A 22,515-nucleotide genomic window follows, 5' to 3' on the forward strand; every position below is an offset into this window, starting at 1 on the left:
CCCTGACACCCGTAGATCAGTCCAAAAACTGTTTTAACTAAACGGTAGCGCCAATTCAGCACCATGGACAGCAACATGTTAGGACTGTAGATACTGGGTTTTCTTTGAGCGCGCGATATCAAAACACAGCAGACAATAGCCTTCACATCTAAATGTGTATTTCCTATTAGCCAGAACAAGGCTACCTGTGAGAATGATTATCTACAGAATTCAATTTCATACGTAGCCTACAGCGGCAAGTTCCTGTTTTTGTTCCTCTTAAAAGTCTCGAGCTTTCCCTTTACACAAATGTTTGGGTTCTCACTACACCCTGTCCGCTCTCGGTCGTTCTGCCCTCCAATTGGCTAAACCGGGCTTGTTATGCAAATTAGCTAGGGGTCTAGTCAGAAGCCTACGAGCTGACGTCACTAGGCAGAGTGGCAGCTGACACAGGGAGAAAGAAACAGATTGAGAACGGGTTCGAGGAATGAAAATACATCAAACATAAATAAAGCGAAATCAAAGCAATAGGATAGATTGAGAGAAAGGAGAAAGAAGAAGAGAGAAACTGTGTAAAAGGGGAGAGGGACAGGGAGAGAGAAAGAAGATACAAATAAAGTAGGGGGAGTTTGCAGTTGACTTGAGAGAGAGGGAAAGGGAGAAAGGGAGAGAGAGAGAGCGAGAGAGAGACCAGCCGCCGGCCCATTTAGGAAAGATGGCTACAGTCACTGCAAACGGAGTGCAGCAAGAGAATGGATTCAGCACCACGAACAGCGCCGGCAGGATGAACGGACTCATGATCGGTCAGAACACCATTCCAATGAAGGACCACGACGCCATCAAGCTGTTTATCGGACAGATTCCCAGAAACCTGGAGGAGAAAGATCTGAAGCCCCTTTTTGAGGAATTCGGAAAGATATACGAACTCACTGTGCTGAAAGACAGGTTTACTGGAATGCATAAAGGTCGGTTCTGGTATCATTTATTTGCTTCTGTATGCACGCAGCAACACCCTTTTCAAAAACAGTACATATTTTTTAAAGCATTCGAGGCTCTAATGAGAGCATAAAAAGTGTAATTATTGTAGATGTTTGTGGCATGTGGGAGTTTCCTGCAAATCAGTACGTTGTTACTATACACACACACACAAACACAAACACACACACACACACACACACGTGTGCGAATGAGTGCGCGCGGTTAATTGTCAGTGTCAACCCCACATCCGCTAGGATACTACTGCTTTGTAGCCTATGTCTGTGTATGTTTACATTGACGCTCATGTGCTGGGCTCCTAGTTAAGGGGTGGGACAAGGAATGTCTGTTTGCTTCACCGTGCCTGATAGTTAGATCGTCATAGACAGATAGGTTAAAGATGCTCCGGAAGGAGGAGGACGGCAATCACCACTGGGAATGAGATGTTAGTTATTAGGGCTGTGTGACGATGCTGATGTGGCATTTTGAGAAGGCTAATGTATACGTTTTAGACGTAATTAAGCGACCAAAATAACTGTTTAGATCACTGCCATGTATTGTAGTGTAGGCTAGTTCAGGGGGCGGGGCCCAGGAAATAAAAAGAAACCAATGTGGCATAGCAGAGGCATGGGAACAGCATGGGGTCTCTCTCTCGTGCTCTTTCACCGACCGCGTCACCTCATTGTCCACAATGATCAGGAGCGATACTCTTATGTCATTATTTCATAGCGTAGAATACAGACTAAATGTGATTGATTATCCAGATGGTGTCCTTCTATTTCACTTCTGAAATAATATTACAACGCCGTACAATTAGCCGCTTATTGTTTGACAATATTGTCTACCGGTAGCCTATAACAACATAATATCCCAATGTCCTGTGAAGTATAGGCTATGTCTTAGAATCGAGGTGGTTGTCTATTTAAATGCTAGTGTTATAGACTTAACGAAAGAAAATACTAAAAAGTAACTTAAAGGATACCTAATAGTATTATAATAATTATTATTAGTAGTAGTATTAGTATTGATTCATTATTTTATTTTAAATAATATGTGTGTTATTACTAAAAGCAGGCCTTATATAGCCTAGTTATATAATGTGTATAATTTCGTTATGTGGGGTGACATTTAAATATGTGTGCAAAGCGATTATAAAAGTCTCTCTTCTAATGATTTGACTCATCTCTTCTCCAGAAGAGCGCTCTTCCACTAATCACTGCGATACAGGTACAGCGCTGGGTTCGTCGTGGGACCAGTGCCAGCTAAATCATATAGTGCAGTATATAATTAAAGCTACTAGTTTACATTAATAGGTCATATTGTTAAAGAGCCTACAAGCCGCCAAGAGACAGAGAGGGAATCGTGACACAGAAATGCAGAAATTAGCGGCCGCCCAGCAGTGTCCTGCTCCCGGATCTCCCTTTACCCTGTGCCCTGAAGGTCTCTGTGCGCCACCTGTTCCGTGAGTTATCAGTCACTGATGCTGGACCCACACACCCCGCGTTTCTCTCTGGAACATGATGATCATTTAAAACAATATTCTCGATGCGTGTGTTTTCTACGTCTGCCTGTCCTTCGAACTCCATGAATGTCAAAGCTCCAGGGCTGTTTGCTTAAAGAAAGATACTCCTGTTCACAAGCCAAACTGTCTGCCCAGTCAAATCAGCATCCGCCGAGGCCACTCCTGTGTACTAGTAGCCTATAATGTAGGACATATTATGCATTACTACCCACCGACTCAAAGTCACATTGGGAGTGCGCGGGAGTTGGCTACATGCGTGCTGTCTAATAAGATTTCATTAATACATTTTATGGAGGAGTTTTCCTCCTCATATGTTTTTCTCACCTGTGATATATGCCAAAAGCTTTAAATGTTCCCTACAGAAAGGCATGTGTCAAATATTTTTCTATAGATTCTATAGTTTTTACTTTAAAATAGTCTTGCAAAGGTCCTAAACAATGGCTGATTCCGTTTTTGGGGGAAAATGCTTTACAAAAAAAGCCCGACTTTAAATAAAATAGTACTTCCTTGAAATAAAAACTATTTGATTTTAAGACTTTTTAAATACATTTGTGATTTGCATTTACAATAATTTTATCCTCCATAATCGTAATCTAGCCTATTGGTCAGTCTATGTTTGTTTCGTATTCCAATTTGGATTGGTTTTTGGGCTCATAGAAGGGCGTTTTGAAATGTATAAAACCCACATTTCTTATGGTCTTTAAATCCCAGTGAAGGCAAAAGTCTGATATGCATTGGTTTCAGGTCTAGACTACTTTCACATAAACTCTTTTCTCAACTTCCACTGCCCTCCAAGAGTTGCTGATTTTCCTCTTCATCCTAGTAGGCTATGTATACGGAAATACTTAAGGCATTGGTAAACTTACAATCGGCAAAATATAACCAAATGCAACTGTAAATCGTGAATGAAGTCTTACATGCTGACTACACCTGGCACGCCAGTGCGCCCACGTGCGCCACCGCACACGTTTTGATTTTGTCTACCCACACCAGATGCGATCAGGACACGCAGGTTGAAATGTCAAAACGAACTCTGAAACGAACTCTGAAACGAACTCTGAAACAAACTATATTAATTTGGGGACAGGTCGAAAAGCATTACACATTCATTGCAATTTAGCTAGCTAGCTTGCCTTTGCTAGCTAATTTGTCCTGGGATATAAACATTAGGTTGTTATTTTACCTGAAATGCACGAGGTCCTCTACTCTGACAATAAATCCTAAGTTAACAGGGTAAACTGAGTTAGCTTCTAGTAATCTCTCCTCCTTCGGGCTTCTTCTTCTTTGGACTTTATATGATGGTTGGCAACCAACTTTAACGTGCATTACCACCACCAACTGGACTGGAGTGTGGACCTCAGTTCATTGTTCAATCACCCATGGGGGTATATGCTCCTAAAAACGAATGAGGAGGTGGGAGAGGCGGGACTTGCAGCGTGTCAAGCATCAGAAATAGAACCAAGTTCTATTTTAGAGCCTGGCTATGCATATACTCATTAATGCGCGCAAGCAGTGTGGATGCAATGATTGAATAACATGTATGTGTACATTTATTTTGGTCAGCAGGTTAGTTAGCTGTAATAGCTTACAGTAGCCTACATCATGCAAATACACTGAGTAAACAAAACATTAAGAACACCTGCACTTTCCATGACATAGACTGAATGATGATCCCTTATTGATGTCACTTATTAAATCCACTTCAATCAGTGTAGATGAAGGGGAGGAGACAGCTTAAAGAGGGATTTTTAAGCCTTTAGACAATTGAAACATTAATTGTGCATGTGTGCCATTCAGAGGGTGAAGAGGGAAGACAAAAGATTCTAAGTACCTTTGAATGGGGTATGGTAGTAGGTGCCAGGCGCACCGATTTTACTTTGTGAAGAACTACAACTCTGCTGGGTTTTTCACGCTGTTCCTCGTGTGTATCAAGAATGGTCCACCACCCAAAGGACGTACAGCTAACTTGACACGACTGTAGCAAGCATTGGAGTCAACATGGGCCAGCATCCCTGTGGAACGCTGTCGACACCTTGTAGAGTCCACGACCCGATGAATTGAGGCTGTTCTGAGGGCAAAAAGGGTTGCAACCCAACATTAGGAAGGTGTTCCTAATGTTTTATACACTCAGCGTATATTTAGGCACATCTGTCGGCACATCTATACTTATTTAGGCACACCTATAATTTGTCTTTCACTGAGAGCTGCCTATGATGGAGCCAACAAGTTGGTGGAGAAATATGTAGACACCTGTTATTAGTGCTGAGTGATTGGTGCTTTTTGAGGTCGGTTCGGTTTTGGTTAGATTATTATTGGGGCGGCAGGGTAGCCTAGTGGTTAGAGCGTTGGAATAGTAACCGGAAGGTTTCAAGTTCAAACCCCTGAGCTGACAAGGTACAATTCTGTTGTTCTGCACCTGAACAGGCAGTTAACCCACTGTTCCTAGGCCGTCATTGAAAATAAGAATTTGTTCTTAACTGACTTGCCTAGTTAAATAAAGGTAAAATAAATAAAAATTAAACAATAATCATGGTTTTAGATTTCAGTTTTGATAATTTGTTAAAACATTAAATGCAATATACATGATGTGGTTTAAAGTCTGTAACAACACACAATACAACAATGAACTAAGTCCCATCATGGTAGTTACTGCCCATTTCCGCTTATAGCTTACTAACCGTTGTTTATTCATATTACTTTACTTTAATAAAATATTTAAGTTGTCTATATTACATTTGTTTTAGTTGAATTTCCAAGTCATCTCTTCTCTATAGAGCTGCTGCCTATGCTGCCTGCCAAAATCACTATTTTAGTAGTTCTTCAAAGTAAATAATGCATAGTTTTACTGCTGAATACCAACTATCAATCACTTAGATTATGTATTTTCAGGTAAAGATACCTTGTGAAGCAACTGCTCTCTATCCACTCAATTGTGCAGTCTCTTCTTTCCCTCTCCCTCTCCCTCTCCCTCTCCTCTCCCCTCCCCTCTCCCTCTCCCTCCCCTTTCCCTCTCCCTCTCCCTCTCCCTCTCCCTCTCCGTGTGTCTGCCACCAAACAGACCGGACAAGTAGGCGTGCAATGGATTATGGTCATTGTAATTAATTACCACGTTTTCTGCACTAAACTAGGTAGAATATTGGCCTGTTGGAAACTACAGCTCCCTACTATGTCACACAGTTTGGGGTTGATCTGAATTCTCTGAGCATTGAGCTCACAGAAAAAAACAGAACAAAATGGAATTCAAATAATTGAACCGATGTTGGTCAATTAGTTGTTTAAATATTGAAAAATAACCAACATTTGAGTTAATTGCTCAGCACTACCTGCTATAGGTTGTTTTCAATAAAACATCACAATACGGTGCAGAGAGTTCGATTTGACTTCTAGGGGTCAAGGAGACATCCAACTCCGCTAAAACCATTGACAACTGAATGCCGTTTTCAAGGGATTGTTAAATAAATGTTATAACTATTTGGTTTTAATATCATCACCTCTTGAAGAGTATAGTCAGAACGACACATTTCCAATTATTCCACATTTAACTCAGTCATCAGAGTTATACAGCAAGTAACTGCATGCTTTTCATGCTCAGTAAACATCAATTGATGATATCATTTCATAGACGTGAGGGTAGACTATCCATTTGGCATGTAGCTAGCTAAGCAAACAAACATTGTGTCATCAGAGATTATGCTTTTTTGTCATCGCCACTATAGATGGCAAGCACATCAAACAATATTTGGATATACAGCCATATAATTTATCCCCTGAAAGTTAACTTGTTAACTAGCCATATTAACGTGATCTGTTATTAACCTGCTAGCCAATTTGACATGGTCCATCAATCAATCATCAATCTATCATGTCTGTCAGCAGCAATCGTGATTAAACAGGCTTGAAAACAATGTTGAAACGGGGATATTAGCCAACTTCACGTTAGCCAAGTTTCAACCAGTAGCTTGCAAAGTAAACATTATCAGCTAACAGTACATGGGCAAGTGCAGACTTCTGCTGCTTGACAGGGAGAGCCCACGAAGAGCATGCTGTATAACTCTGATAGAGCTAAATGTGCACAATTGTGTTGTATGGAATTATCGAAAATGTGTAGTTCGGACTGTGCTCACAATATATGCTCACAGTTCACATTTATTTAGCAATCCCAGCTGTAAGAGGCCGATGCTGGAGGTGAGAAGCAGGTACGGAGAGTGAATGTTTAATCTTGCACAGACATGGAACAAGACAGGAACAGCGTCAGAACCAGGAAATACAAAGACATATGACAAATAATACTGAAGCGGGGAACAGACACATATAGGGGAGGAAATAGCACAAGTGATTGAGTGCAGGTGAGTGCAATGAATCGCTGATACCTGTGACGAGGGAAGCAGGTGTGCGTAATGATGGTGGCAGGAGTGCGTAATGCAGGGCAGCCAGGGAAGAAGAGCGGGAGCAGGCGTGACAGTACCCTCGCCTCTAGGGGTGTCACCCTTCATCCCACTTGGTCTAGTCTGACGGGCCTGCCGAGGCATGGGTGCTGGACCAGCCGTCTGGGGCGTAGAAGCCTGGCGAAACGGCAGAGGCGTAGGAGCCTGGCGAACCGGCTGAGGCGTAAGAGCCTGACGATCCAGTCGAGGCCTGACAGCCTGATGATCCCGCTGGGATGTGGGAGCCTGATGAGCCGGCTGAGGCGTAAAACCCTGACGATCCAGCGGAGGCCTGACGTGGGATGGCCGAGCCAACCGGGGCAAGGAGACCTCTTGAGCCAGCTAGGGCGTGGAAGCCCGACGAGCCAGCTGAGGCAACCCCTTGTTCCCTTGGCTGCAGCCCCCGGAACCGACGTCACCACCAACCGAAACACCAACACTCCCTGATGCTTAATTTGATGGCTTCAGCATTCTGTAAGAACCGGCGCTGGAGATGAAAAGCAGGTGCGGAGAGTGAGCATTTAATTTACACAGACAGGGAACAGGACAGGAACAGCGTCAGAGCAGGGTAGTACAGAGACATACGATAATCAATGCAGAAGCGCGGAACAGAGCTGGGGAGCAGACAGTTATAGGGGAGGAAATACAGAGGTGATTGAGTCCAGGTGAGTCCAATGAATCACTGATGCGCGTGACGAGAGAAGCAGGTTTGCATAATGATGGTGGCAGGAGTGCGTAATGATGGTGGCAGGAGTGCGTAATGATGGTGGCAGGAGTGCGTAATGATGGTGGCAGGAGTGCGTAATGATGGTGGCAGGAGTGCGTAATGATGGTGGCAGGAGTGCGTAATGATGGTGGCAGGAGTGCGTAATGATGGTGGCAGGAGTGTGTAATGATGGTGGCAGGAGTGCGTAATGCCTGGCAGCCTGGCGCCCTCGAGCGCCAGGGAGGGAGAGCGGAAGCAGGCGTGATAATGGCACATGGTTGTCAATCATTTTTGTGGAGCAGCGGGTGTCCTTGCCCCCCAGCATGCAAATTGAACGCTCTGCACCTTATTGGGACATTTTATTGATAAAGACCTATTAAAATAAGAGCAAACAAGTATCCTATTCTTATGTCTCTGTCACATTCAACTAAATGTGTGTTGAATTCAAATAGGCCACAGGCTAATTTGAACCATAACCCTGTCACATAACCAAGACTTAGCAAGCATAGTAGGCTATTTTAGCAGGCCTACACCATTGTAGAAGTGTACCAACAATGGCTGTGCATAGGCCTTCAGCACATTTTGTTTCAGCAACGTGACATCCCCTCCCTTAGACCAAGAGACATGTCATTGAAATGCCTCAGGTTGTTAAGGAGTGTGTCATCACCGTCTAGACTTAATGATGAATTAATTATTCAATTAATGGATCATCTTCTGCTACACCATTCATACTCAGAGTGATATAACACAGGGTTGCACCATCATTTTGGATCTATGAAAATTTCATCATTTGGGGAGGTATAATGTTGTTACTCATGATTCGGGGGGGTATAATGTTGTTACTCATGATTTATGCATGTGGATTGCGGTGTATCAACCTGAACAGTTCTGTGTGTCATGAATACTGACTCTGGGCTTTTTGAATTTCTCTACTGCCTAATGTGAATTTCTTTTGAATTCCTCAAGGTCCATTTATGTGTATATGCATTTCCCAAATGTTAATGCGGTGAAAACATCTGCACATTTCATTTAAATGTTTGACTGTAGATTCATTTTTGTGACCATATCTTATATCTGCAATTTGTTAAGGGGATTTGATGGTGATTTGATGTTTTGGTCATGGGGTGAATCCTGTGGATGCTATAGGGAGTAGGGACTGGACAGTGTAGTCTATGGGGACTGGACAGTGTAGTCTATGCAGTGTTTGACACTATTGGATGGGATACAGGTAGTGTATGTGAGTGGCAGTGCCATTGTCCAGGTCGAGCTACTTGACCTGCCTTAGAATCAATCATTCCCTATGAGCCCCACATTATCATAATGGTTAGTGTCAGTCTGGGAACACATCCATTGTTCAGACATGCTGGATATGGGTGGGGGGGGCAAATCTTCTGCTTGAGTAGCGTTATCTATCACTCGCTCCTTCCTTCTCCAGCAGCTCAGAGAGGTGGATGGCACTCTGTGGAGCCCCACCACACGCAACTAGGGAGATGAGATGCTAAGAGTGATTTAGGTTTGTCATTCATTCTCCCCTCCACAACAGGCAGGCCAGAGTGTATAATTGGCTACAAATGCCTTTGACAATTTCACCTTAAAATCCACAAAAGCATTTAAATGTCAAAGCAAGAGAAAGAGAGAAGGACTATAACTCTGAAACATTCTTTCAACCAAAAGCCTCATCATTACAAATGTGAATCAAAGAGCTAGAAGAGCATCCTAACAGTCTTTTAATAACTGTGTCTGTAATCCACTGCTCTTTCAGGAACATGTCTGTGCTCTAAGACGTGGCCATTAGTTTAGAGTGTAGTGCACTGTTGTGAGATGTGCAGTCTCATGGTCAGGCAGCTGGTTCCTCCTTTACATGAATCACACAGTGACGGAGCAGGTGGGTGACAGTGATTGGCAGGTACTCAGTTAAATGACAGGTGTAGGCCAGTCCACAGATGACCTGTCTGATCATTAGATAGAGAGTGTGTGAGGGAAACAGAGCCCTGTTTTACTGCATGAAAATAGATAGATACCCACACACGGTTGAATGCTGCCACAGTTCTATTGGGCAACGATCGAGCTGAATGTCTTTGTTACCCTGGACTAAACATGGCTGTGTGCAGTGATGTAGTTGCTGTCTCTGCTCTTCACCGTCTCACTGCCTATAAAAGACAGACACCCCACAGTTGCTGGGTTCATTTGACTATTTTAATTTAGAGAATTGAAGCACTTATGCTGAGGCAGGCAAGTTTATCTTTCAGGAAATGAGTTTGTAATAGTTTTCAGAAGAACATTGCTGCATCAGACGTCTAAGAAAGAAGCAATCCAAGAATAGCAATTTCTCAGCAATTTTCATTGAACATGACATCAATGTTAATGAATGACTTGCAATTTGTTTTGTTGTTTTGTCAATTACAGATACAGATACCTGATGCAAGTAAACACAATTTACTGTAATTTAAAAATGCCTAAATGACAGCCATGTTTTTGTACTGTAATTAACATTTACAAGTTAACAGTAGACACAGTAGAAATAAAAGCCTATTCCTTATTACAAAATCTGTATTTTTCATTTATTGACTCCTATTCCTTTTTTTGGGATCAACATTTGATTTATTTTCAAAGGAACAAAGACAACAACCAAAAGCATCAGGAAAGGTTACATAATTACAGTAGAATAGACCACATAGCCTATACACACATATATCGGCCACCCAACTGCATCAACCCACCATCCATCCCCTCCTGGCGACCACCCCAACCCACCCAACCTGATCTCCATGAAATGAAAAACTAAATCAAGCAATTGTGATAAAATCAGCGGGGTACACTTTTGCACATGAGACCGAAAATGAACAAGTAACAGGCAATCTGTTGGGAAATATACGCACTATAGTAGTTTGATGGTTTCAGCTGCAGATAACCAGCTGTCAATTGTTGCTTGGCTATAGCCCCATGGATCCTAGCAGTGGATAGTTGTAAATAAATGATATCTACAAAAGGGCGGATCCAATGGGACATAGCCAAAGAATGTGGAGGTTGCCATCTTAGTGCCAATATCTTTTGAGCTGCTGTCAAACCTGACAACATGATACATCTTTTCTGTAATGACATAAGTGGTGAATTATCATTAAGTGATAACAGTTTAGGGGAACAAGGTATAGTCATATCAAGTACGCCAGATAAGACAGAGGATACCTCTTCCCAAAATTTCTCCACACCCTTGCCCCTCTCAGTACATATGCGTAAAGGAGCCCAAGCAGAGGAGGCTGTTGAGGGGAGGACGGCTCATAATAATGGCTGGAACGGAGTAAATGGAATGGCATCAAACCATGTGTTTGATATATGTGATACCATTCCACTGATTCCGCTCCAGCCATTACCGCAAGTCCGTCCTCCCCAATTAAGGTGGCACCAACCTCCTGTGAGCCCAAGGCACCTTGGTTACATATATCACACAGAGGAGAGGTTATGATTTTCATTAAATGACATTTTCTTGGTGGACGGTTTTACCTGTGTATGAAATTAAAGTGTTTCCGCTCATGATTGGGATTCTTAGATGAACCCACTAAGTCCTCCCATGCAGTATCCCAACAAATAGGATAATCGAAAGTAGATAGTTCGCTAATCCATTGATTCTTAAACGGTACTGATTTGTAAGCTGCAACTAACATAACCGTATACGGATCAAACCCTTTGAGTTAGTAGACATGGAACATTCTATGTAGTTCATGTTGTTGGGGGGGGGGGGGCATGTCTCTTGGTCTGAGGGAGGGGATGTCACGTTGCTGAAACAAAATGTGCTGAAGGCCTATGTACAGCCATTGTTGGTAGACACCATATGCCCGCATTGCTGATCTTAAACATAGATAAAATAAAGAAGAGGTACCAGGTAATTGAAATATAGCCCTAAGATCATCAAAGGCTTGCAAAACTTCATCTCTAAATAGATCATCCAAACATGAACACCTCTATCCTCCTATAGGGGTGAATGATACCACCAGAAAGAAGGGAATGATTGTGTAAATTTGGTGACTGAGCATACCACTTGTGAATTGTGTTAGAATTCTTTTTATATGAAGCACAAAGCACAACAAAGGAAATTAGTGGTTCAAAACATAACTCGGCTTGTTTTAATGGTACTGCAGAATAGACAAGATCCTGAAGTCTGGGTGGTAAAGCCAAATTCTCTTCCATAGTCTACAGGACATTAAAGCATTTGAATCAAACCATGCTGAAAGGGGGCATAGCACAAAAGCCCAAAAGTAAAACAAACTTCTATTCTACTGAGCCATTTACTTTATGTTCAGTTTCTTATCTTGTATTATTTCATATTGTTGTTGCATTGTCGAGAAGGAACCTGCCAGTAAGCATTTAGTTGGACGATACGACACATACGACTAATACAACTAGAAACTAAAGTTAGGCAGAGAAAGCCCGCCATCTCCCTTGTCATGATGCATAGTGGATAGTTTAATTCGAGGTCACTTACCTTTCCATACAAATTGAGAGGCTAAAGACAAGATATTGTCCAAGTATTTCTTTGGTGGAGCTAGTGTAATCATTGCAGAGAAAAAGTTCATTTGGGGAAGAATAATCATCTTAATGATGGATATTTTAGCTTGTAGAGAGTTGGGAAGCTGTAAACATTTAGAAAGGTACTCTTCTACTCACATATATTTGGAAATGATTTAATGCCATGTTTTGAGGAAAATATCTATACAGTATACCCAGATATTTAAGCATCATCTGTCAGAGCAGCTTACCGACCATTGCACCTGTACACAGCCCATCAGTAAATAGCCCACCCAACTACCTCATCCCCACATTGTTATTTATTTTTTGCTCCTTTGCACCCCAGTATCTCTAGTTGCACATTCATCTTCTGCACATCTATCGCTCCCGTGTTTAATTGCTCAATTGTAATTATTTCGCCACTATGGCCTATTTATTGCCTTACCTCCTTAATCTTACTACTTTTGCAAAAACGGTATATAGACTTTTCTATTGTGTTATTGACTGTACTTTTGTTCATCCCATGTGTAGCTCTGCATTGTTTGTGTCACACTGCTATGCTTTATCTTGGCCAGGTCGCAGTTGTCAATGAGAACTTGTTCTCAACTAGCCTACCTGGTTAAATAAAGGTGAAATAAACATATAAAAAACAATATAAAAAACAATGTAAAGCTCTTTACCAATGGGATGTGTTTGGGTACCATTGACGGAGTGAGTCCTAAGCTTAATGACATCATAGCTGATTTTGTCCAATTCATTTTGTACCCTGAGAGGGTGCTATAATCATCAAATGTAGAGAGTATGTGGTAATTATGTGGCAGCATTATCGGTGTACCATCCCTATGTAAGGAAGGGTGCTGTCTGATTTTCTGTGTTAGCAGTTCGATGGAAAGGGCGAAGAGCAAAGGCGAGATTGGACATCCTTGGCGACAGCATCTGGATACGGGGATTGCCCCCTGTGTGGACACCATGGCAGAAAGATTTGCATATAAAACTTGAATCATGCTGTTAAACTTGGTTCCTAAATTAAATCGCTTAATACCGACCATAGAAAATCCTACTCTGACCTATCAAACACCTTCTCAGCATCCAAGGAGAGAACGGTACATGGAGATCTAATGTCATTAGTGGCATGAACCTGTCCCAAATGGGACCTACAAATGTGGCTCATGTACACAGTGCAATAGCACTATAAAAACGTCTTTCTTCAGACACATACAGGTGGAAAGATCCCTGTTAGGGGTATCATCTCATGCAAGACCAAGGGAGGAATCCATCTCATCACCTGTTCATATGGAAAAGTCAACGTAGGACAAACGAAAAGACAATTAAAACAACGCATAGCTGAACACCGCAGCAAAATCAGGTGTAAGAACATTGACTATCCAGTAGCAGCTCACTTTGTTGAAGCTAACCATCCCATCTCCTCCCTCAAATGCACAGGCATTGATCATGTTGTTCTACCAAGGAGAGGAGGTAACATCGAGATCCTACTACTACAAAGGGAGGCTTACTGGAGATCCTATCTAAAAACATTGACCCTTATTGGTCTGAATATTGACTTTGATCTCAGGCCCTTATGAACACATTTTCCTTTATGAACAAGTCTTATAAATTGAAAAAATATTTTTTACAGCTTATTAGCGTACACCTAATATGTTTCCCCCAGTTGATGACGTTCCTTATATATTAAGGTTGAACCAAAAGATTACATGTAACAAAAATGAATGAATGAAACAATAATGTATGTTGATGCTAATATAATGTACAATATTCCATTATGTTTCTATATGATAACAATAGCGTAATATATTTCATCTGCCATATACTATTGTTTAACAGTTGCACTAATTAATTTGAATTAACTTAATAATTCTGACACACCCCTCACTACTGTCATTGGTTACACTAATTGCACTGTGTGTCTACATAACCTGGTTCAAGTATTCATGACATTACCCCGAGGAAGGCACAGTGATGCCGAAACGTTGGTAAATACCCATTAAATTGCTGGGAGATTATATATGGAGTGTGCAACTACTTTATTTTGATAGTTTAGAATTTATTCGTCGTTAGTCAGCACCTCCACACAAACTATTAGTCGGGGTGTGCGCCAGCTCATGTTTTAAACAACATGTAATAAATGACACACATTACCTAAGGCTAGTCGAGTTTTAATAAAACCTGTCTGATCGTGATGCACTAGTGTCGTCACACTGGATTCTAAACGGGCTGAGAGAACACTAGCATACAATTTAACTTCCGAGCACAACAACGACAAAGGTCGATTGAGCTACCCATTAGAGTGTGATCTTTATTGGGCTTCGGAAGTACCGTAATCATTGCAGAGTTTACATCATTGTGAAAAGATCCCTTGTCAACAGAAGTCAGAATCAAATAATGTAAAAATAGGCCTAATTTATCCCAAAAGGCAAGGTAGAATTCTGGGATTGGCCTTTTTTCATATTTGTTCGTGCCTGTTTAAGTTCATCCAATGAAATGGGTTCCAAAAGGGATTGTGATCCTTCGTTGGAAAGGTAAGGAATATCCGCTCTTAGTGCCAACACCGCTCAAAGTAATATCAGATTTATCGAGCCCTCAAACTCAACTCTGGACCTCAAAGCCAGTTACACCAGGTAGTTTCATTGTTCCCCTCTAATCAGGGACTGATTTAGACATTGGACACCAGGTGGGTGCAATTAATGATCAGGTAGAACAGAAAACCAGCAGGCTCTGGACCTCATAGGGTAAGAGCTCAATACTGCTGGCATAGAGTATTCAGCTAAAAGAACCAAAATCTGCATTGATTTCCAAAGGATTAGTTAACAAGCCATTCTGTGCTTTCATAGCTGTAATACTGGAGTATTTCTCAGTGCTTCTGAGTTTCATTGCTGAAAGAGGACTTGGTTTATCCCCATTAAAATAATAGTTATGTCTGATTGGATGAATGAACCATTCTGCCCTGTGTCTGAGCAAAGAATTACATTCTAATTTAACTGCATCTATTCTTTTCTTTTTGTCGTCAGAGTAAGAGATTTGTTGTTGTCGTTCCAGATTAGCCAAACATGTTTCTAGTTTGTTAATTGTTGTCATTATGGTTTTATTAAGGTGAGACACAAATGACACTGATAAGTTCCTGATAAATCCCTTTATAGACTTCCATAGGATATGGGCATCTTCAACAGACCCATCATTCTGTGTTAGATAAACATCTAGTTATTTTCCAAATAGTTGCATTATGAGTATCTGAGTATGCAGTGTGGGAAACTAGAATATAATCTATTCTGGAGTAGGAGTTACACTACATGGCCAAAGGTATGTGGACACCTGCTCGTCGAACATCTCATTCCAAAATCATGGACATTAATATTGAGTTGGTCACCCCTTTGCTGCTATAACAGCCTCCACTCTTCTGGAAAGGCTTTCCACTAGATGTTGGAACATTGCTGCGGGGACTTGCTTCCATTCATCCACAAGAGCATTAGTGAGGTCGGGCACTGATGTTGGGCGATTAGGCCTGGCTCGCAGTCGGTGCTCCAATTAATCCCAAAGGTGTTCAATGGTGTTGAGTTCAAAGCTCTGTGCAGGCCAGTCAAGTTCTTCCACACCGATCTCGAAAAACAATTTCTGTATGGACATCGCTTTCAGCATTGTCGTGCTGAAATAGGAAAGGGCCTTCCCCAAACTGTTGCCACAAAGTTGGAAACACAGATTTCTAGTCTTAAGATTTCCCTTCACTGGAACTAAGGGGCCGAGCCCAAACCATGTAAAGCAGCCCCAGACCATTATTCCTCCTCCACCAAACTTTACAGTTGGCACTATGCATTCGGGCAGGGAGCATTCTCCTGGCATCTGCCAAATCTAGATTAGTCCGTCGGACTGCCAGATGGTGAAGCGTGATTCATCACTCCAGAGAACGTGTTTCCACTGCTCCAGAGGCTTGTGTGCAGCTGCTCGGCCATGGCAACCCATTTCATAAAGCTCCCAATGAACAGTTCTTATGCTGACGTAGCTTCCAGAGGCAGTTTGGAACTCGGTTGCAACTGAGGAAAGACAATTTTTACACGCTACGTGCCTCATCACTCGGTGGTCCAGTTCTGTGAGCTTGTGTGGCCTACCACATCACGGCTGAGCTGTTGTTGCTTCTAGACATTTCCACTTCACAATAACAGCACTTACAGTTGACCAGGGCAGCTCTATCAGGGCAAAAATGGGATGAACCGACTTGTTGGAAAGGTGGCATCCTATGACGGTGCCACGTTGACAGTCACTGAGCTCGTCAGTATAGGACATTCTACTGCCAGTGTTTGTCTATGGAGGTTGCATGGCTGTGTGCATGATTTATACACCTGTCAGTAATGGGTGTGGCGGAAATGGTGTCCACATACTTTCAGTGTATGTCTAGCAGAGTAAAACCTAAATTGTCTAGACGTAGAATTGATCAAATCTAAATACATCGGTGAGATGAAAATCCTTGACCGAGTTGTTAAATGCCACTGACACAGAGCTGTTTGAGAGTCGTGGCCAGAGCGGTCCAAAGCGGATAAAACGGCATCCATATCCGCACCCACGTTCAGAGAAAAATCAATAACATTCGCCAGCAACTCCGTTAGATTCTCATAAAATGTAGGATCATACTGGGATGGAGCAATTTTCCTACCTGAGATTACATGTTTGATATAGACTGAGTGCACAAAACATTAGAAACACCTGCTCTTTACATGAGAAAGACTGACCAGGTGAATCCAGGTGAAAGCTATGAGCCCTTATTTGATCACCCCATTTCAATCAGGGTAGGTGAAGGGGAAGAGACAGGTTAAAGAAGGATTTGTAAGCCTTGAGACAATTGTGACATGGATTGTGTATGTGTGCCATTCAGAGGGTGAATTGACAAGACAAGTACCTTTGAACAGGCTATGGTAGTAAGTGGCAGGAGCACCGATTTTACTTTGTGAAGAACTGCAACGCTGCTGGGGTTTTCATGCTCAACAGTTTCCAGTGTGTATCAAGAATGGTCCTCCACCCAAAGGACATTCAGCCAACTTGACACAACTGTGGGAAGCATTGGAGTCAACATGGGCCAGCATCCCTGTGGAACGCTTTCAATACCTTGTAGAGTCCATGCTCCTACAAATTGAGGCTGTTCTGAAAAAATGGAGTGTAACTCAATTTTGTACATTAATTTCGTACGCTCAGTCTATGATATCCTACCGCACTACCATATTTTTCCAGAACAGTCACTGATAAACTATGTCTCATAACAACAAGGGAGCCACAGTTTTGGAATCAACAGAGGATGACGCTTCAACATAATAATGACTGTTTGCAAATATTTGGGCATATAATTATTTTAAGTGGGACTCTTGAATAAATATAACATCAATGTTATGTCTATGAAAGTAATCTGAGCAAGCGCCTTCTTCCTAGTGCCTTCAGAATGTGGTCTTGGTCAGGGAATCGGAGCACCTGGAAAATCAAGGTTCGGGATCTGGCTTAGTTGTCAATGTGCCGGCATATACGATGAGCTCACATCACTTCCATTTTGGTTCCAGCTAGATCCGGAAACCACTCTGGAAGTGATCTATTGATGAAATAAAGTGTTCTGAGCCTTTTTCATTCATATTGGCTATTCTCACGTTGTCTCTACGTTGCATGTCCTCGTAGCGAGTCAAACTGGTCCATTCTGATTTGGCCCTGAGTTGACATCTCCTCACATTTTTAATTTTTAATTTATTTAAACTTTGTTTAACTAGGCAAGTCAGTTAAGAACAAATTCTAATTTACAATGACGGCCTATCCCGGCCAAACCCAGAGGACGCTGGGCCAATTGTACGCCGCCCTATGGGATTCCCAATCACGGCCAGATGTGATGCAGCCTGGATACATTTGTCAACTCTATCGCCAAGCTTTGTGCACTCAGCTCAAAGTCTTTTAAGATCAGTAACGCACTTGGAAACGTCATCCTGAATGAAATCCAACTCTGTTTGTACTCCAGTAAACTCAGAGGTGATCAACTCTCATTGTTTTGCCGTAGCTTCATCTAGCATGGTGGCTAGCGCTTTGCTGTCAGGAGATGAAGTCGTTGATTTAGCTCGTAAAGCGTGGTGTTCCATAGCGAGTAAGTTATTAAATACTGTTAAACAGGTTCGCTGTTAAAACATCCGTGGAAATGGTTCAGACGTGCTCATGGGTAAAACTTCAAAAATGAGGATGCTTAAATGTTAATTCCGCTGTAATGCAATTCATTGAACTTTTGTTCCTTTCAGAAATGATTGTGCAGCAGCAAATTTGAAAAAGATTACCAAAGTATTATTTTCACTCCACTTAACCTTCTCATCAGTGGAATCAGCCTACCACTGCTTTCAGCCATCGCTAACAAGCAAGCCTCAGAATCATTCTATAACCATGGCAACATCCTCCACTTCCTGCATCCCCATCTGGCTCATCTGCTGTCTCCTACCCTCAGCCTCACTCAGTAATTGTGATCCTTTTTCATGTTCACCACCAAGTTGAACGTGCCTGTTACAGATTGTGCTCCTGTAATACAGTCCCCTGGGTCCAAGTTGTCCCCTGAGCCAGCAATATATTGGATATTGAGTCTTTCATGAAGTCTTCCAATTCCCCTTGGCCAAGAGAGACTTATTGGGGCCTACCATAAGTAGCCATGTAGCTGGCCTGGCCTAGATATTAACAGTGAGCCACTATGTAAGGCTGAGTCTCCCCCTACTTAGGCCATGTCTCCTGTCTTGCATGACTAGGTTCACTCCCTAGATGAAGCAAATCAATTTAAAGTGTTACATGAACTCTGATAAAGTGCCACAGTCTCACCAGTTTGTGCATTGATCTGTTGTACATTTCCAAACCCTTAAATCATGTGATGATAAAAAAACATCTCCTAGAACCGTGAACTATAACATCCATCCCCAAACTGAGTGGTCGGGTGGATGATAAGTAGGGGTTAGTTGGAGGTCCAGGCTAGACCAGTCCCAGTGGTTCTCCTCAGCTCAGTTCTTTAATGTCACACAGGACGAGAGGCTAATTCCTTCCAGGCTCTCAAAGCGTTATTGTTTTGTGGGTTTGCTGTGTGGCATGCTGTTTCATCAGTGTCGTTCAGCTGATTTCTCCTCTTGAGTAACTTTCTGGTTGTGGAGGTGGATGAAGGTTGTACTGAAAGGGAGCTCTCTTGGCGAGGAGCCAGAGAGCAGGGCTCTGTTTTAGGGGTGATGGGTGCTGTGTGTGTGTCCTGTGTGTGTGCTTGTGTGTGTGTGTGTTTGTGCGAGCGTGCGTGTGAGTGTGTATGTGTGTGTGTGCGCCCCTCTTCTCCCATGGGGAGTCTTGGCAGCAGGTGTGACATGCCGTAATGGGAAATTATGCTGCCCGGTGCAAAAACTCTTCGGAAAGGGGTCACCCACTGTCAACTCAACCAAGTGTGTAACAGAACAACCACTCAGCCTTTAATGAAAGCTGTCACATTTTTGTTAGTGCAGAAGTTATTAATGGACATTCATATATTGTTGTTGGGGTTTCCATCTTTGAGAGGAGTCTCCTGAGATGTGAGGGGTCAGTGTTTGGGGCTCATCACCATAGGGTTTTAATTATTGTGATGCTAGGAAATGCATGCCAGGCACATTTAGTGCTCTTTCTTCAACAATCATGAACGTGATCATTCATCAAATGGTCAAATGCAGATCTAGGAACAATGCTATGGACATTTCCCTTAGCTCTTCAAAGACTGGGGTTGAATTTTACATCAACATTGATTTGCGCTTTGCAGTATACCAGTAGCAGCCAACAGTGCAATGTTCCAGTCATTTGTCGTGTAATAATCAACCCTGTGTGCCTCTCCTTTCTCATCTGTGTTGCCCTCTCTGCAGGATCTATGTCTCTCCTTTCTCATCTGTGTTGTCCTCTCTGCAGGATGTGTGTCTCTCCTTTCTCATCTGTGTTGTCCTCTCTGCAGGATGTGTGTCTCTCCTTTCTCATCTGTGTTGTCCTCTCTGCAGGATGTGTATCTCTGCAGGATGTGTGTCTCTCCTTTCTCATCTGTGTTGCCCTCTCTGCAGGATGTGTATCTCTCCTTTCTCATCTGTGTTGTCCTCTCTGCAGGATGTGTATCTCTCCTTTCTCATCTTTGTTGCCCTCTCTGCAGGATGTGTATCTCTCCTTCCTCATCTGTGTTGTCCTCTCTGCAGGATGTGTATCTCTGCAGGATGTGTATCTCTCCTTTCTCATCAGTGTTGTCCTCTCTGCAGGATGTGTATTTCTCCTTTCTCATCTGTGTTGCCCTCTCTGCAGGATGTGTATCTCTGCAGGATGTGTATCTCTCCTTTCTCATCAGTGTTGTCCTCTCTGCAGGATGTGTATTTCTCCTTTCTCATCTTTGTTGCCCTCTCTGCAGGATGTGTATCTCTCCTTTCTCATCTGTGTTGTCCTCTCTGCAGGATGTGTATCTCTCCTTTCTCATCTTTGTTGCCCTCTCTGCAGGATGTGTATCTCTCCTTTCTCATCTGTGTTGTCCTCTCTGCAGGATGTGTATCTCTCCTTTCTCATCTGTGTTGTCCTCTCTGCAGGATGTGTGTCTCTCCTTTCTCATCTGTGTTGTCCTCTCTGCAAGATGTGTATCTCTCCTTTCTCATCTGTGTTGTCCTCTCTGCAGGATGTGTATCTCTGCAGGTTGTGTGTCTCTCCATTCTCATCTGTGTTGTCCTCTCTGCAGGATGTGTATCTCTCCTTTCTCATCTGTGTTGTCCTCTCTGCAGGATGTGTGTCTCTCCTTTCTCATCTGTGTTGTCCTCTCTGCAGGATGTGCCTTTTTAACATACTGCGCCAGAGAGTCAGCACTGAAGGCCCAGAGCGCCCTCCATGAACAGAAGACTCTGCCAGGGGTAAGTGCCCCTGATCTGCCCTCTGTCAGAGGCTAGGGCCCCCGGGTCCAGGGCCTGGCATGGGACATGTCTGCATTAATGTTACTACTCTTAACACAACCCCATCACATAGACACTCACACATACTGAGCTGAAGTCAGCCATACTTCAGTTATTTCGCCTTGCGCAAACGTGTTATAATCACAATATTTATATATATGTTTTGATAAGACAGGCTTGATGGTCCATCCTGTCCTTTTTCTGTCCTCTCCTCTCAAAATGTTTACACACACACAGACACACGCACGTGCACACACACACACGCACGCACGTGCACACACACACATTCCTAATTGCCTCATGAAATCCACTCTCATTATCACATATAATCAAACAATAAATACCCACAATAATTTTTACCACAAATATGGCCATCTGGAGTTTTAATTTTAGAGACTGTTTTAAATTCTGTTTCGGTTGGTTGATATGTTTTGCATGAAAAGAATGTCCTCCTACTGCACCGTGACAAACCCACAGTGTCATACCATACGCCCATCCAGGACCTACAGTATGCTGGATATGATCCTGATCCTATGTCTATATACAGTACAGTATGTACATGGGGATGTATCGTTCTAGACATAACATCCTGGGAATCAGAGGTCTGATTGAATCCAGCCTGTGGCCCCTGCAGAGGAGAGGGCCTCCTGCTATGTCTCCAGATCCCCTCCCTCTTCTCCCTGGTTAGAGCCTCTGGGCATCCATCCTGGTCCCTAGGGAGGGGGGGCAGGGGAGAGGTGGATGGGTCTGGGGGCTTCTCTGTGGCGGGTTAATCAGCTGTTTGCGGTGCTCTGTCTGGATCTCCTGGGTAATACATTGAGTGTTCGTTCCACACACCACCAACACTGCTGTAATGGAGTCCCTCTGAGACCACCTCTTGTCTTTTCATTCTCACTGCTCTCTAATGAGGTGATTGTTGTAATTGGACTACATACTGCAGAGGTTCCTGCCTTAATGGCTCATATCTAGAAAAGGGTCAATGCTATGTCTATGAGATTTGGGTAAACGTGAGTTATAGGTGGATGCAAGCTCCCAGCAAGAGGGCAGTCCTTCAATCTGCAGCAGAACCACATAGAGATTCATCCTCCCATCCTTCCCTCGCCCTCCTTAATAAAGAGGCTGTGTAAGGTGGCAGACCAACCCTCATAAGGATATTTTCATCAGGCTCTCAGGCCTCTATGACAGCCCTTTGATGCTCCAGCTCTTCCACTATGATATGTCCAGACTGGGCTGGCTGTTCTGGGCCTGATTGTGCAGTCTGGATGCGTGCGCCTCAAACTGTCAGAAAACTTAAATGTGCAGGCCTTAAAATGGATCATCAGGCAGGTTGCAGGCCTTTTGGAAAATAAAACCAGTCGACCAAAAACAGGGCTTGAATTGCACATGAACTCGATGAATGAAGGCTATCAATGCTGGCCAGTCCTTGTCTGCGGTCTGCCAGAGACCAAAACAGGCAGGGCCAGAGCAATATGGCTCACTTTG

At 42.9% G+C, this 22,515-nt stretch overlaps 1 protein-coding gene across 16 annotated transcripts in view; it reads left to right on the top strand.

The window, feature by feature from the left end:
* Positions 1 to 424: 424 nt before the first annotated feature.
* Positions 425 to 22,515, top strand: part of LOC118393820 (CUGBP Elav-like family member 4) — a 182,218-nt gene continuing 160,127 nt past the window's right edge. For all 16 annotated transcript variants that reach the window (XR_008064180.1, XM_052462174.1, XM_052462176.1 and 13 more), the window contains exons 1-2: positions 425 to 944; positions 20,912 to 20,994. Coding sequence is in view for 15 of the 16 variants with exons in the window: in XM_052462174.1 (XP_052318134.1) it covers positions 695 to 944; positions 20,912 to 20,994 (333 nt within the window). In the remaining variant the exon portion in view is untranslated. The remainder of the gene's footprint in view (positions 945 to 20,911; positions 20,995 to 22,515) is intronic.

The sequence above is a fragment of the Oncorhynchus keta genome, chromosome 14, assembly GCF_023373465.1.
Source record: "Oncorhynchus keta strain PuntledgeMale-10-30-2019 chromosome 14, Oket_V2, whole genome shotgun sequence".
NCBI lineage: Eukaryota > Metazoa > Chordata > Actinopteri > Salmoniformes > Salmonidae > Oncorhynchus > Oncorhynchus keta.